General features: G+C 45.9%; 1 protein-coding gene across 2 annotated transcripts in view; it reads left to right on the forward strand.

Moving 5' to 3' along the window:
* Positions 1–211: 211 nt before the first annotated feature.
* kalrna (kalirin RhoGEF kinase a) overlaps positions 212–16,230 on the forward strand; it is a 165,513-nt gene continuing 149,494 nt past the window's right edge. For both annotated transcript variants that reach the window (XM_036540637.1, XM_036540640.1), the window contains exon 1: positions 212–1,038. In XM_036540637.1, coding sequence (XP_036396530.1) covers positions 972–1,038 — 67 coding nt within the window. In that variant the 5' untranslated portion in view covers positions 212–971. The remainder of the gene's footprint in view (positions 1,039–16,230) is intronic.

The raw sequence follows: 16,230 nt of genomic DNA on the forward strand, positions 1-16,230 counted from the left end.
ACTCGTCTGCAAAATACAATCAGAATCGAATCAAATGGCCACGCACTGTATGCGTTATCAAAACAATAAACAGGGTCGTAAAGAACAGAACGATTCACTCCAAGAACCAAAACGGTAGTAGGCTAAGTTCACACAAAAGAAACGCCCCGTCATATTAGGGAACACTTAGCATTTAAAATGCCCGTTTTCTGTTTACCTCATATTGATAGCCGTCGCTACGCGCGAGGTTTGAGTTTAAGCAAAACTGGTATGGGAAAAACGAAAAAAGGAAGAGAAGAGAGGGAGGGATAGGACACGCTGAATGAGGGTGCGGAGAACTCCGTGCCATTGTTAGGGATAGACACCCCTCTTGTAACAAACACGCTCCCCGGCGCGACGGGCGTGTTTCACAGTGAAAGCCGATTTATTCGGGGAGAAAAAAAATGGGTTTGGATGCGGGAGATGCGGATTTTATTCTGAAGGAGAACACGCAGACACACAAATCCACGTCTTGCGGCAGACCTCTCACTTTCATTATGCAGATTTTCATGACATCACTAACATATACTGCCAGGGTGCCGTTGTAAAGCAGCCATACGTAGAAGCCTTGCCTTTATGCAGCTCGTTTTTTGAAGGATGCTGAAAATTAGGTTCGTAATGTGAAACATTAAGAGTGAACGCACCGCACAGCTGCTCGTACATAGCTTAATTGCGGGGGATCGTATTGCTTCCTCTTATGTCACATGTGCTGTGTGTATTCCTTTTGTGACTCCGGAGCAGCTGAAGGGAGGTTGGGATACTAAACAATAGACCGAAATGCAGCGCTGTTCTTTGTAGCCAGCTAATAACACGGACGGAAACTCACGACTGGAAAACGACAGCTGCGACCAGGAACACGAGAATATGGAGGTGATCGTGCACTGATATCGTAACAGACATAACTGGATTTACTTGGCGTTAGATTATCCTCTGAAATCGACCAGGAGAAAAATATGAATTCCGCTGAGGCAGCCGATGAAGGACCTAACGATTCGGATACGGACGCGTTTTTCAAAACAGGTAGGATGATAATCAGTGTATTTCCTCCAATATCGAGTCTACCGATTGGGCAGCCTCCGATAATGTGTTCACACTGTACACGACAAAGGATGTGGCTATAAGCTCTGTAATTGTCACTGCAGCGGGGAAAGACAGCATACTATTGTTGATATCGACAATGAACAACACATTGATCTCAGAATTCCATTTTATGCCTGCTCAAGGTGAAAAAATGGACTGTGTGCAGTAGACAAAGAGAGGTTTTCCCTAGAGTTGAAACGGGAAAGCCCAGCTCTTCCACGACCACAACCAAAGGACCACATCTTTGTGTTCCTTTGGTAGTTCATGCGCTTCAATATTTGTTGTCTCTGTTGTATTTAGACAACAGAAACTACGTACATAATACACGATGGCAGAGTTACTCTCACACACAACAGGGACACCATCTAAGTGCGCTAAATGCATCCTGCCTACCTCCTTAGTTTTGACAGTTCCACTTTTTAGGCGCTCCCTGTGCGTTTGAGCGCCGAACGCTGATGTGCTTTCCACGCACGCGGTGGTTTGTGCGCTCAGGTAATGGCTCGTTAGGGGTTATTTGCTATTTCAGTCCAAAAACTACACAGCTGAGGAACACTTTAGCTGTCTGTTCCCCCATAAGCGATTTTCTTGTTAGGGTATTTGTATAGAAACCAAGATGTCGTGGTAATAACACCTTAATAGTTCCACACAGAGCCCAGTGTAAGTGGTAAGAGATAACATCAATCAAAGCTCAAGACAATTGAGCGTATCTGCACATTAGCATGGGTGTGAATAGTTCATATCAGACACTGGTTAACCCCAGTACTGCTGAAATCTGCTTCATATTTTGTATTAAATAACATTTTCACAGAATTGCAACAAATTGGCCTTTATAAAAACAAGATGCTAGTATCAACACTGAGGCTGATACTAGCATCTTGTTTGTGGGCTTCTCTATTTTGTTGGAGCAGAGGACTATAGTTAGACAATCCCTCTGACTTCTTGTCAAGGCACTGGATATGATTTAAGACATGAACAGTTTTGAAGGCTTCTAAACGTCTCATCATCCTGGGTTACTCGGGATAACTTTACTCGGGGTGCTGTGTAATTTATGTTTGAACATTATCGTTGGCGTGCTCCGTGAAATCAGTGCACAGAACGCATGTTGGTTAAACATTAGGCTGAACTGCCCATGAATCATCCCGATGCCATCTCGTTGGGAGGGCATTGAGTCGAAATAGGACAGGAGTCCCACAGACAGCAGTGAAAGAGGCAGAACAAAGAGGCGTGCAGGGCACTGTGGGCCGTTGTTAGGCCAGTCCACGCCACGCTGTCGCCTCGTGGTTCCTGGCTGCAGGGCCGGGCAGGACAGGAGACTCGGGCCTGATCTGGGCCACCGCCGTGCCGTATTGTCAGCATGTCCCTATACGTCACGGGGCGTTTGGGCCACGCTGCCATTACGCCCCCCCACCCTGCTGCCACAAAGCAGCTACGCTGAGGTCACATCGGAATCCAGCAGGGCTGACGTTACCCACCTGTCAGTCAAGAGTTTGCCTCAGAACACATGTGTATGTTACTGTTTTGTCAAGACCGTTTCCTCAGATTAGTAATGCACTCAGAACTGCTGGCTGATGTTTTCGTTTTTTTTTTCATATTGAACTGTTCCCTCAGTAACAGCAGGGCTTTTGGGTGTCTAAACGGGGAAGGTGTTGAAAATGTTCAATCTTTGCATGCATTGTTGTCCTTGTGCCAAGCCCTATGCCACCCTTATTGGTGAACCGTAGCGTGTAGAAAAGGAAAGGCTTGCTTAGTGGGCAACCCAGATGATCTCCAGGAAAAAATGGTGATCATCACCAAAAAGGAGTGTCAGAAGACATCACTGAGACAAGCTCTGCGGAGGCAGGGAGCTGCTTTCTCTCCGACGATACATCTAGACAGATCCGCATCAACTCCCAGATGGCCATCCCCTGCAAGAGCCCCCGGCGAGGAGCATGTCTTAGCTGCGGAGGGGGCAGAGGAGATGAGGACGTCCGCTCCCGTGAGACCCATCACCGATAGGTGCATTGATACGTTGTGGCAAGCCCCTGCCCTGGGGGTTCAGGCTGACAGCACTGTGGGCCCCTGCACCGGGCCGCGGCAGGGAACGGTGGCTGGCTGTTTGCCCTGTGAAGAAATACATTATGTGGCTGAACGAGCAGTAATCCATTCATAACGCGGAGCTGAAAGAGGGGGTAAAGTGGCTCGACGCGCCGAGCCCTGCTGGAGCCTCTCCGCCTGCTTTTTTGGGGCTTAGAGGTAGATTAACCTCCAATATAAACTTTAATTCTCCCCCCCCTCCACCCCCTCGTTGTAAGAAAAAAGCCTTATCGGCTGTGCTTGCCCTCCAGGCTCTTCATTTGTGCTGGACTTGTTAAGTAATCGTATCCTGAAACAAGTGGATTTGTTTTCCCTCTAGCTGCCTCGAAATTGGTCGAAGTGAGAGGCGGCGATTGCAGCCAGGTGGGCCGCGGCTCGGCTGGTGGATTTGCGTTTTTAACGAGGCAAGCCTTAATGGCACAAGGCCCGTCATCGGCCCAGATAATAACCGAAGAAGACTGGCAGCAGCCGGCTCGCAGATCAATATCTGGATTACTTTGAGCACTGGCTGTCCGCGAGAAATAGCTCCCGGTGAGTGATGCGGGGGGGAAGTGAAATCTGGCAAAATGACAGTTGCGAGTTGATTGGATCTTTTGGCACAGCGTTTACAAGAAGCTTATTAACTTAATGAATTAATTACATAATTAGACTTTTGGCTAAAGCCGTGCGTTCATAAATCATAACAAAGACGCGTATAGATTGCGCCCGGCGCAGAAAGAAAGCTCAGGTATTGATGTGGTGCAGTACTTTTAAATGGGTGCATTTTGGCGTTTGGTTTCATCCTCAGTTAATATGCCAGGATGGTGACATCAGCGATGGTCATGGTTTCAGTGACATATTGTGCTGGTTCTGTAAGTGTGCTAGTGCGGCTGGTTTGATCCTTGTGGCCCCAGGAGCTCGTCTGCGTGGTGACCTCAATTTTCCGCCCCAATACTGTATGTGATAGGGGGACTCATTTACACTTTGAGCAGTGAAACAGATAGTGTGGCATCTCTGCCAGGCGAGTGGGCGGCAGTATAGCATAGCGGTAAGGAGCCGGGCTCGTAACCGAAAGGTTGCTGGTTCGATTTCCCCACTGGGGTGCTGCTGTGGCACCCTTAGGCAAGATATTTAACCCAGACTTACTTCAGTAAATACCCAATTGCATGAATGGATAACATGTAAAAACTGTAACCTATGAAAGTCTCTCTGTAAACCAAGGTGTGAAGAACTCCCCCGTAGTCTACTTTATGTGATTCCCTATCTCCCGCCCCCTCACTTTAATTTAAAGGAAGATTAGTTGACAGCAGATTACTTGAGATAAACACCAGTGCCAGGCAGCTGTTGCTGTGATACACAACCCGCTGCAGCCTTCACACGTGGGCAAGAGAAAGTCTTGCATGGGTATTCATCAGTTTGAGTGGGCAGGAATAGTCACTGCAATTACAGCTTCTCTCTGTCTGTCATGTTTTACATTATTGGCTCACGTGTTTTCTCCGCAGACAGTCTAAGATGACCTGTCTTGGTGTAATGTGTTGTGTTCTGCCGGAGTTTGTGCGGAGCAGCGCAGGGTGCAGTGGGATCTCAAAGGCACACCAGGCTGTACTGTCCATGCCCCGGGAGCCGCCCCCCCCCAGTCCCCCCCCCGTCCCCCCCGCCCTGGGCTAGCAGGGGCTATGAAAGCAGCACATTCTGGCCACGAGATGCAGCCGATGTAAACCCTGCCGAGAGAATGCATTCATCTGCAGCCAGTCTGACGGGCAGGTTCCTGTGAGATAGGCCTTGGCTTAGGTCCCAAGCTGGACGGGACGGGGGGGACGGGGGGACGGGGGGGACGGGGGGACGGGGGGGAGGAGGGGATTGGGGGGGGGGGGGGCGCTGGAGGCGCGCTCCTCCTCCTGGTACAGGGGCTCTGCTCCACGTGTCCTCGGAAGCAAAGACGGGGAAACAATGGGGCCTGGCTCCCTACTGTCACCCGAAACAATGGGCCTGCTGATGCCCCATCACCCCCCCCCCCCCCCCCCCCCCCCCAACACACACCCCCCACCCCTTTCTGCCCTGCCGGGAGCGCGCTCGGTGGGCGTCGCACTGCGAGCGCAGCAGATGGCTAATTGGACAGCAGGAACCGCCGGGGCATCGGGGAGAGAGTGAGGGAAGATTTGTAGGGATTATTGAGTCATGATCTGACGTGAGGGAGAAGGGGGAAAGAGGGAAGTCCCTCTCTCTTAAAAGCAGAAGGCCGTCTGGAACTCCTCGAGGCCCAACCATATGCTCCGTGTGTGGAGGGGTAGTTAGCCTTGGAGGGTAATGGAGTCAGATCTTATTAGCGTTGGTAGCTCATCCATTACTGCAAAAAAAAGGCTTTTAGGGAAATTGATAAAACAACGGCCGTTGGACATGCATTTATTCAGCATCAGTGTCCGTCCTACGAAAGAAATGTGTTTATTTTCACAAGAGTGCGACAGAACTTATTATGTATCTAATATGTGAATGTTTGTTTCTTATGTATGCGCAATCGCTTCACAAACTCTTTTAGACAAATCTGAAGGATGGTACGCTTGGATTTCTTTTCACCCACATACACTAAACAAATGCCACGCAATTATCGGTGATCCAGTGATGGAAACCCGGGTTACTTTTGTGTTAGAATTCAAGCAGCATTGAAGTTTTATTGACAAATGAGGAGAGTCACAGGGATGCTGCTCAGCGAAGATCAATGTGATCTGAGCTCATTAATGCTGAATATAAAACGTTATCACTTGATCTCTTTTAATATCATCAGCAATTAATCAACATTGTAATTATTTCACGTCTCTCACCTCAATTAAAGAAAAGCTTTGTGATTTTTAATACTGTATTTCAATAATGTGTCCATGGTGGGTGTGCAGGGTGAGCCCAGTCAATTCATATTTCTGAACTGCGCTTTATTAAAAAAAAAAAAAGTACAGTTATCGGAAAACACCGTAGACCACCTGCTTTAGCATCTTAATGCCTGATTTAAGCTCCTCTCTATCGACTGTAGAAGATAAGCCTATTGCTCCAATTTATTCCATGTACTTCACAGTGCTGTACTTGGCCTTTAGCACTGGGCAAAGTTGTTGTAAACTAAATGTAGCCAACCCTCAGAGTTCAGAGATATCAAAGAGAATAACAGATAAGCTTGCTGAAAAAAAAACACAGCAGGTACAGTTGAACTCTCCTACCAGCTGTTGTAATGTCTGATTTTAGCAAAAAAGATTCAAAAGACCAATGTACAACAGACACAGTATATCCTCACACTATGCTATTGGGGTCTGCAGCAGGGTTCTTTTGGCATCTGGAGCATGGTTGTTAAGGAAATATGCTTGTGACCAGAGGGTTACAGGTTTGATTTCCATGCAGCCTATTGCTTTTTCACCTTTAGGCAAGATACTGAAGCTGAACTGCTTCAGTAAAAATCCAGCGTGATGCAGATGCTATGTTAATAATCCTGCAAAGAGATTCTGCCAAACAAAGAATATACAGTCATGGATTTTGAGTGGATAATTGTACCTGTCACGTCTTCATAGCCAAATAATGGTGGGCGTGATAAGAGTGGAAAAAATATGTGTTTTCTAGTGTGGCCATACCTTTTGCCCTGAGAATGTTTATTTGGCCATATGGCAATGGCTATTGATTTTGGGCGTAGCTCTTCTGTTTGGGCAGATGGGTCTGGCGACTGTAGCCAATGGGAGATGGTGTGGTTTAATGACAAGGTGGCTGAGGCAGGAGTAAACTCATTAAGCAGGGGTCAAGCGTAGCAGCACCCCCCTCTAAACGTCCAATTAGCCACTCATACCATTAGCGGGAGGACCGCCGGGGGGATGGCTCCCAAGGGGTGATGAGATAAGGGCCTCGGCTCATAGATCAGGACCGGTCCTGTCGTGCGAAGAGATTACAGGTTTGACTTTTGCTGGCTACGTCAGGGGTACAGTGGGAAGTGTGTGATTGACTGATCTCCACTGGGACATGTTTGGGGAGAGCTGATTGGTTGTGGTCCTAAACAGTCATGCAGGTGGGCTTGAGACCTCCCTTATCTGCATCAGTTTGTGGTTTCTGAGAGGTGTGTGGCAGTGTAGCACAGTGGTAAGGAGAAGGGCTCCTAACTGAAAGGTTGCTGGTCCGACCCCCCGCTGGGGCACTGTTATTGTACCCTTGGGCAAGTTACTTAACCCAGAACTGCCTTAGTAAATATCCAGCCGTATAAACGGATAACATGTAAGAATTGTAAAAGCATCTGCTAAATGAGAATAATGTAATGTAAGTGGGCTCTTCCCATGCCTGGTTTTCACCAAGTCCTTTAAACCAAGGGGTGAAGATTTCCCCCATAGTCCACTTTATGTGATTCTCTGTCTCCTGCTCCCTCATTTTAATTTGAAGGAAAATGTAAAAATTGTCAGCTATGTAAGCTGCTTTGGACAAGAGCATCTGCTAAATGACTGTAATGTAATGTGTGTGTGTTTTTCTCAAGCTCAGCATTAGCAAAAGGTATTAAAAAATAGTCGCAGACCTTTGGGATTTTTCAGGGCATAAAAGAAGTGAATGGTCAGAGCTGCATTAGACCCTGATTTCCTACTTCAGGAACACAGTGCTCTAGACACTGGCTCCACCAAAGCCAATGTCTGGGGCTGGCGGGAGCAGGGAGTCTGAGGGGATAATATCCAAGCACCAGCCACCTGCAATATAAAGAGAAAATGAAATGAGTACATTAAAGTTATTACAATGGAAAGCTTACCTTGCTCTTTTTTATTTATTTATTTATTTTTACTGTTGCAAAAGGAATGGCATCCTCGTTCCCGGCTGGAGCAGGCGCTCTGAGGCGGAGCTTCAGATGTCTGCGTCCGTCAACACTCTGGAGGCAGGACTGACTCAGAGTCAGCCGCAAGGTCGCATGGGATAGGAGCTTGAGAGGGCTCATGAATAATTAATATCCCGCTTACTTTAGTCTCCTTGTATTCCTCCAGTGTTCAGTGGTGTAGTCAGTGTAAAGGAAGGCTTCACATTTCCACCCATGCATGTTATATGCAGCAGTATGTGTGTGTGCGTGTGTGTGTTTGTGTGTGTGTATGTGTGTGCGTGTGTGTGTGTGTGTGTTGGAGGGTGCATACACTCAAGACACTATTGCACTTTGTTCTTTGTCCTTAACTTTGAGTGACAAATATTAACATAAATCAGTTTTTTATATCTTGCATAATGCATTTCTTCTCACCGAACACCTGCTGATTTTAAAGGATTGAATAATGAATGCATTTCTTAGGTAAAGCACTTATTGGTTTGATTGAATGTCCTTGTGTGGCAGAAATAAACCAAATTTGCATCCATTTTGTTGGTGGGAAGAGAAAGAAAATATATAGGGATATAGATAGATAGCGCTCTGTTGGTTTCATCATAGGGATGGCTCATTTCAGATGGCCTGTGCACTGGCTTTTCAAATGTCTGAATAGTCTGAATTCAGGGTAATTTTCTCACACGTGGAGCATATAAATATAACACAGCATGAAAGCTGGAAACGGTAAAACCTCCAGAAACGCGTGACCTCTGGAGTTAAACCCGACGCCCCAGCAGCACGTCAGAGAGCGCGGTGTGGCGAGGGAAGTGTGCTGCATTCAGTGCACATCCCTCCAGAGCAACCCGACGTCAACGAGCAGGAAAACGCAGCGGGTTAGCGGAAACAGGGACTGGGCCGCCTGTCCTCCACAGAAAGATGCCACGCGAACTCTTTCCAAACACACTGTATCACCGGAATAGGAGCAGGGGGAAAAGACCTGAGGATCCAGCTAGAGGCGAATACACTACATTTACATTATTGTCGTTTTAGCAGACGCTCATATCTAGAGCGACTTACATAGTTTGCAATTGTTACATGTTGTCCATTTATGTAGCTGGATATTTACTGAGGCAAGGCATGGGTTACGTACCTTGCACAAGGGTACAGCAGCAGCACCCCAGTGGAGAATTGAACCAGCAACCTTTCAGTTACGAGTCCTGCTCCTTACCACTATGCTACACTGCCGCCCTGAAGTGGAAAATATTTGCCCTCACATACTGCTCCTCTGAACTGTTTGATTGGCAAATAGTGACAGAGTGGGCTGCAGAAAGGTCAAGTTTAAAGGCAGTTCTAGACCGAGTAGCTTGGGCCTGAATTTCAGCCAAGAGACAGTGACATTTTTACCCCTGGGAATGGTAGTTCATATAAATGCTTCAGGTGAAAAGGTTGAGCAGATACTATGTGAAATGTAAGGGATGTCAGAGGAAGAGCAGAATGAGAGAATGTGAAAAGTAATACAAGCAATGGTTGTATTATGACACATGCTGTATTTCTCCTTGCATGGCCGTCTCTATGGCTGCCCTCACTGGCTGTTGCCGTGAAGCCTCCCTTCATGCTGCACTGAAAAGCCAATAAAAAAGCTGTTGTTTTGGTCACGACCGGAGCTTAGGCAAGCATTAAAATTATGTAGCACTACTACACCAGGGGAGAAAAAAACCATGGAGTCATTGTCAATGTTGAGCTTACAGTTTCCGTCGAAGCATTTGTTTGTTTAATCAAAACCATTCCACGTCCTAATTTTTTTTTTTTTTTTGCTAAATTGTATTTTACAAGATTTATGTGCAGCATTCTTGCAGACGAGCACACATACCATATTTTTCTGTGTGCAACCCGCTATGTTTAATCTGAGGGGTTTACTGGCAGTGAAGGATACCTCCCCTGTGCTGCTGCGTAGCATGGGGGAGGTATGGACGGCCTGTTGACAATGACTTCTCCTCCAGCCTAGACGTCTCAAACACCATTATGATGAGAGCCTAGTCGACTGCAGACATTATTAATGGCCTGACCTTTAGCGGCCACCTTAGCTTTGCGCCTAACGTAAAGCCGTTCCATGTCAATGCGTCCATGGCTCTCTCGTGTGGACCTGTGTGGGGCTGTTCATTGTTTGCTGGAGGAGGGGGCGGGAAGGGGGATCAAGGGGGAATGACATCATTGATATGCATGTTCTTGCGCGGATCTGTTCTCTCTTTTATTAGCATGAGCTGCGAACCCAGTTCCCCCGGCACAGAGGAGCACTATATCACACATAGAAACGGCGTCAGAGCTGAGCGACTCAGAAAGGAGCTCGCGTTGGGTGTAGATGCTTTTGCTGCCTGCGGTTACGAACGCAGGACAGATCCTCTGATATATTAAATGTTTCGCCATACCCAGCGGTCGGACTCCCCGTAGAATTGCCGAAAGCTCTTCATCTTAATGATGCTCTCAGTGTTTGGGATCTCTCTGTAGAGGTACAAGTAGGCCTGCGTTCTATCAATGCTTGTCCTTGACTTTGACTAACAAATTAATTCAAGTGTTTCTCCTTACAATAAATGTGCAATTTATTCAACTAATTTTGGTGATCACTGAATTTATTAAACTGTCCTTTCAAGGAAAAAAAACATTTGCTTTTAACTGTGAGTCAGAGTTAAAGACAAATGTTGATTGAAACCAGCCAAAATTTTGACAGTTGCCTTGAGCACCCAAAACCTCTGATGTGGCAACACCAAAGCACATTGAATTATTACATTGCATAGAGGCTAGAGGATGGCTAGCTCCTCAGGACAACTCTGAGGCAGGCTTTTAAGATATATTAGCAGTCAGAGTTATGCGGGTGCCACACTGTAAATTACACATCTGCCTCACAGAGCACTGTCAAACACTGGGACTTATTTGAGGTGGGTTTTTAATAATGTCACTTTCTTTATGTCTGTAAGGTAGAGTTACACACTCTCAGGGATTATGGTTCAACTCCCTGCAAGTTGCGTGGCCAAATTCAGCACATTTGAGCGCTGATGCCCATATATTAGGCTGTGCTGGGAACATCTGGAGAAAGCATTCACAGGGGAAAGACCAGATCATCACAGCTGTGTAAGAGACTATAGGCTATGCCCATGTGGGAAAGTGCATCTTTACAGATCAGTGGAGCCAAGCTGGTGCTCTACCAGCAATGGCTGCCTCTACAAACACGCGAGAGGTGGTTAGGCCATTAGTGGTCTGAGTTTGGATGTGCTGTTCCTGTACAGTCCTGTCCTTCCCCGTCTGGACTCAGACGTGAGGACGGTGGTGTACCAAGCTGCTCGTTCAGGGACACGGGACGTTTTACAGCCACCTGTGGACCCAGTTGAGCCTTTTGGCGTGGCAGCAGATTTTGGCCACACTGCTTTGGGTGCTGTAATGGACAAGCTGGCCTAGTATGTGGCAGCTGCTGGATTAATGAATGCGACCTCAGTGATATCACTGTCGGGGTATACAGGCACTCAGACAGAGGTGTCAGTGGAGCTGAAAAGCAAATGAGGGAAGATCTATGGGATTTCTGACCAATTTCTCTTCCGCCTGGCTTCAGACTTTGGCTTCAGTGACTCAGCCCCTCCTGTGAGAGTGCAAGAATGCTGGGAAAATACCTATGAAAATTAAAATCAGGCAAATAGGAGTTAAGATGCATTCTTCAGTGGTTGTTTTCTCCATTTGGCAACAGGCTGGCGTGACCACCAGTGGAGGATAATGTGTGAACAGGGGAGTTGGAGAACAGGACACTCACTGCGGTGCACTCAATTTGTTGTTTATCCCCTTGTCAGTGTTAATTCATAGAATCAAGTTCATCAACGCGCTAATTTCCAGTTTGCAGTAAGGGGAAGATCAATTACCTCAGTGCAAACTAATGGAAGGGTTGCTTAACGAGAGCTAATTACTGATCTCATTGTGTAGCCCTGGCCTGACATCTTGTGACTGTTGGACAAATTACAGGCTGTGGGTGAACCAGAGGCACCATCGCTCTTTAATCGGAGTAAATGATTGGTGCTCGAATCAGGAAGTTCCAACGGAAGAGGGAATACAGCTGTTTTAACAGTGGTAATGCATTTACAGTGACATGAGAACAAAAAAGTGTCAATCCAAGAAAACATGCCATGGTATAAAAAAGGTCACATGATTCCAATTTAGTCATGTAATTTGGTTCCCAAAGAAAGGAGTCAGCTTGAGAAAGGAAGAAAGCGAGAGAGACAGTTCATGATCAGAAATTGTTCTTGCAGGATTTTGTTGTGATTTTATGAGCAGCCGAAATGAGTCTTGAGCAGAGACTTCAGTGCAAGCCCTACAGGGGGTGATCGCAGTCCTGAAAAAATGGTAATGCGTGCACTTCATGTACCAGTGTACGTCAGGTTCGTTGTTGTAGCTCAGAAAAGACTTGAACTGACGGTGAATCCCTCACTGTTGGTATTGCACACAGTGGTTTGGGCAGCTGGATGGAGCTGGCTTATTCTCATCCCTGACGGCTGGAAAATGCTGCATGGCTCCTGACATATTGAATAAAGTGCTTCACTTCCCCCCGTGTCTCTTTACTGGGACGAGGGAAAGCCGTCCAATTTGCTTTACCACAAGTAAAGAGCAACCGTACAGTAGTAATATTAGCTTTGCCGTCTGCCAGGGAATTGTCAGAGGTCTCGTTATATTGGCGAATACTTAACACAATTGGAATTTTCCCCTTCTAACTTAATTTTCCCCAAAATCAAAAAAAAAAACTCGACAACTTTCATTTTTCAGGGATCTTGGAACAGCACCGCCTGGAGGAGCAATGCCCCTCTGAAATATCTGTGACTTGCAAAATTGTGTTTCAAACCAGATGTCAGCAACAATTAAGGTGACTTTTCTCATTGGGTAGGTTTGTATGTCTGCCTTCTTTTGCTGTTATTGCAGATGCAGACAAACTCCTTTGAGGGACGTGGTCTCTAAACCCTATACCACAATTGACTAAACAGATTGTGAAAAAAGGGTGCCTCTGTATCTTTTGGCAAGAGACTAAAAAATGCAACATTTTCTTCATAGTTACTGTTTTAGAACAACTCTTATTCCCTTGCTGAGACACCCACAACATGCTAACCAATGAGGTTAAAGTACAGAGGGAGAAGGAATGAGAAATGGTAGCAATTAACATTGCTTTTGTGATTGGAATGCTAACAGGTTTGGCTGCGTTGGTAGTTTGGGCTCATTTCAGTGCACTGAAATAATAATTTAAAAATACCTTCTCTGATGCATAAAAATACCTTCTCCAGTGCATTCTCTGTTGAGCACAACAGCATGGGGTGTTCAACAGATCAGTCAGCCACTCAATCATCAGGTTCTGAATACATTTCCATGAACTGCTTTTCAAATACCTGAGAAAACAGGCAGTCCAATTTCCTAAGTCGCTTGCATTTTTACAGATAATCAGTCCAGATGACAGATAGGGCTCTATGTGGATAGTGATTAATGCTGTCAATGGTAATTATATTATTAATAACAATAATACTTAGTATACTACTATATAATACTAAAGGTCAGGAATCTGTAAATAAATAATGTAATTAGCAGGAGCCTTTGAATCCTAATGATTCCAGACCGGCCCTATTACCTAGAAATTGTTAATTTCAGTATTTATTGTATGCACAGGAGAGGTTCTTATATAGGGTGACTTATAGTTCCTGTTTTACTTATTTATACAGGTGGAAATTTTCTGGAGCAATTCAGCTGAATTACCTTGCTCAAGGGTACCATAGCAGTGTCCCACCCGGAATTGGAACATGCCGTTTTCAAGCCGCAAAGCCAAGTTCCCTTACCCACAACACACTGCTGCCCTCTGCACTCAACAGCAATTCGAAAAACGTTCATGAGCCTGCTCAGAGTTAAAGTGCTACATTTTTGTAGAAAAATAATTTACCATGTTACCTTTTAAAGATAAAAAAGACCCTTGTATTCTTCACGGTATTACCTGACAGAAATATGCACCTCATGTTGCATGAGGTCCTATTCTACCAATCTCACAAAATAACAGACAGCAAGTGTCAGAAAAGCACACAGCATTCCTCATTTGAGGTGAAGCAGTGCTGAGCAGTGGTGAGGGAATAGGTCTTATAAACTAAACTTGATCTCTAGGTAGAGCTTAGCCGCTATATCTTGGAGCAAAGTGTCCCGAAATACTTCAGTAAATATCCAACTGTATACATGGCTATTATGTATCTTGCACCATGTAAGGCTGCCTGCTAAGCAAGAAAATAAAGAGTAAGTTGGAACATGCGTGGAACTTCAGTTCTTTCATTTTTTGTTTCCTTATATTCATATCATATTGGTATTACAGTAAATCAAATGCTGATTAATACCCAGTGTATGCATGGTTCATACAGTAGTGTCATTACTCTTAATGCTGGCAGCATAGTAGTGTCCCACTGTGTTCAGAAAGGGGCTTGGATCCATCTCAAGGCCTTGTGTCAGTTAGGATTGGGAAGCACTGTTGTAGAGACAGGGACTGAAGAACTCAAATGAAAATGGCAGTCAGTGGCACTCAGAAATCTTTGACAAGTAGCTTTGCTTGTTGTGGATCTCGCTTTTATACAACCAGGATGCAAACTGAACTTACAAAATCCTGTGGAAGTTAGCGTTTTTTCACTCTGCCACTCACAATAATGGCAGGAAGGTAAAGCAGACCTGTACTCGCGTCTAGGCGCTGCGCTGAGGTTCTCACGGAGGATAAACGCTGGATTTGGAAAACATCTATCACTTTATCTCTGTTTATGGGGTTTTCCTTTAGGGTCCTGGCAGGAAAAGCAGTCGGTCGGAGAGAGCATCTGTTTTGTAAAGAGAAAAATAACCTAGTCTAAATAATGCATTAATATGAACAGCAGATGTCCTGGCCATATTCATCCCACCTCTTGTAGGGTCACAGGTTCTGTTGAAATACGGTGTTCTGAAAGGGGTTTGGTGCTAAATCTGTGAGATGGGGATTCCTGTCCTGACGGGTTCACTTGCTCCATGTGCCAAACGGTTTATGCACAGGTGCTGTAGCTAACTGTCTAGCAAGTCCTCTGCGACCTGGCGAGACACCAGCCGTGCTCAAGAGTAAAGCTAGATAGCTCATTGCAGACATACAATATTTTAATGGTCATGGTTTTTGCTTGTCCATTTAAAACAATTTCAAAACTCCAACTAGTACAACTAGTAAGGTGCAAAGGGATGCATACCTGGCTTATCAGCTCAGCTTGAAGGCACTGCTTGTTTGCAAGTGAGCTTCCTAGATCAATCGCCCGGGATTTTTTAATTTAAATCAAACGAAGATGGATTTGCCACTGCGAGCAGTCAGCAGCTTCTACAAACGCAGATGTATCGTGGCAGTTTGTGTTTACCATCAGTGTCATTAGCTAATCCCTTCTGTCTCTCGACTTGACATCCATATTGATCTCCATGATAGCAACCTCTAATATGCCACTTTAAGAATGAGTTGGGGTGGATCTGTCCTGTAAATTAACTCACCTGAACAGTGGTCAGTGCCTTCACAGGCCTTCTTTACAGGACATCTGCAGGTTCAGCGTTGCTCCGTGACTCCGCGATTTACTTCATCGATGAGCATCCGTACCTCCTGCGGTGAGTTATGTAATTTATCCTATTCTGGTGCTGGGCGAAATGCTTCTGTCTTTGAGGCCTGTTGCTTTGTTTTTGAAAAGCCTGGCTGCACAGTCGGTCCCGTAGTGCTGAATAGGAAATACTGCCAGAGAACTGTGCTTGGACAGCGTCCTCACAGATGGCACTCATCTATGCTCAACGCTTCCACACTGAGGCAGGCGTAACCATTGTTTCTGTGCTGGCTGTGTGTTCAGGGGCCAGATCCAGTGCAGCAGTTCTTAGACAGCGTTAGAGAGAAGTGACAGAGGCAGCAGCCAGAAACGGAATAACTTCCTCGCTGTTCGGGGGTGTCTGTTTCGGTTCTGTATCCCCTCAGTTCACTCCGGTGAGGGAAGCTCTCCATTTTCTGCTTCCTCATCACAAACATATGTGTCTTCTTTTCTCTTTTCTCCCTCTGACCCGGGTCAGTGTTCTCGGGATAGCATGTTTGTTACCACAGCCCCTCACAGTGCTCCACACTGCCTCCTACTGGTGCCTGCGGGAACCAGTGGGCTACAGAAAGGGCCCCACAGACACCCGCATTTGGTCTGACATCATTACGTTATTGCATTATTGGCATTTAGCAGATACCCTTACCCAGAGCAACTTATATCAGTTACAATGTTATC

This window comes from Megalops cyprinoides, chromosome 11, assembly GCF_013368585.1.
Source record: "Megalops cyprinoides isolate fMegCyp1 chromosome 11, fMegCyp1.pri, whole genome shotgun sequence".
Lineage (NCBI taxonomy): Eukaryota > Metazoa > Chordata > Actinopteri > Elopiformes > Megalopidae > Megalops > Megalops cyprinoides.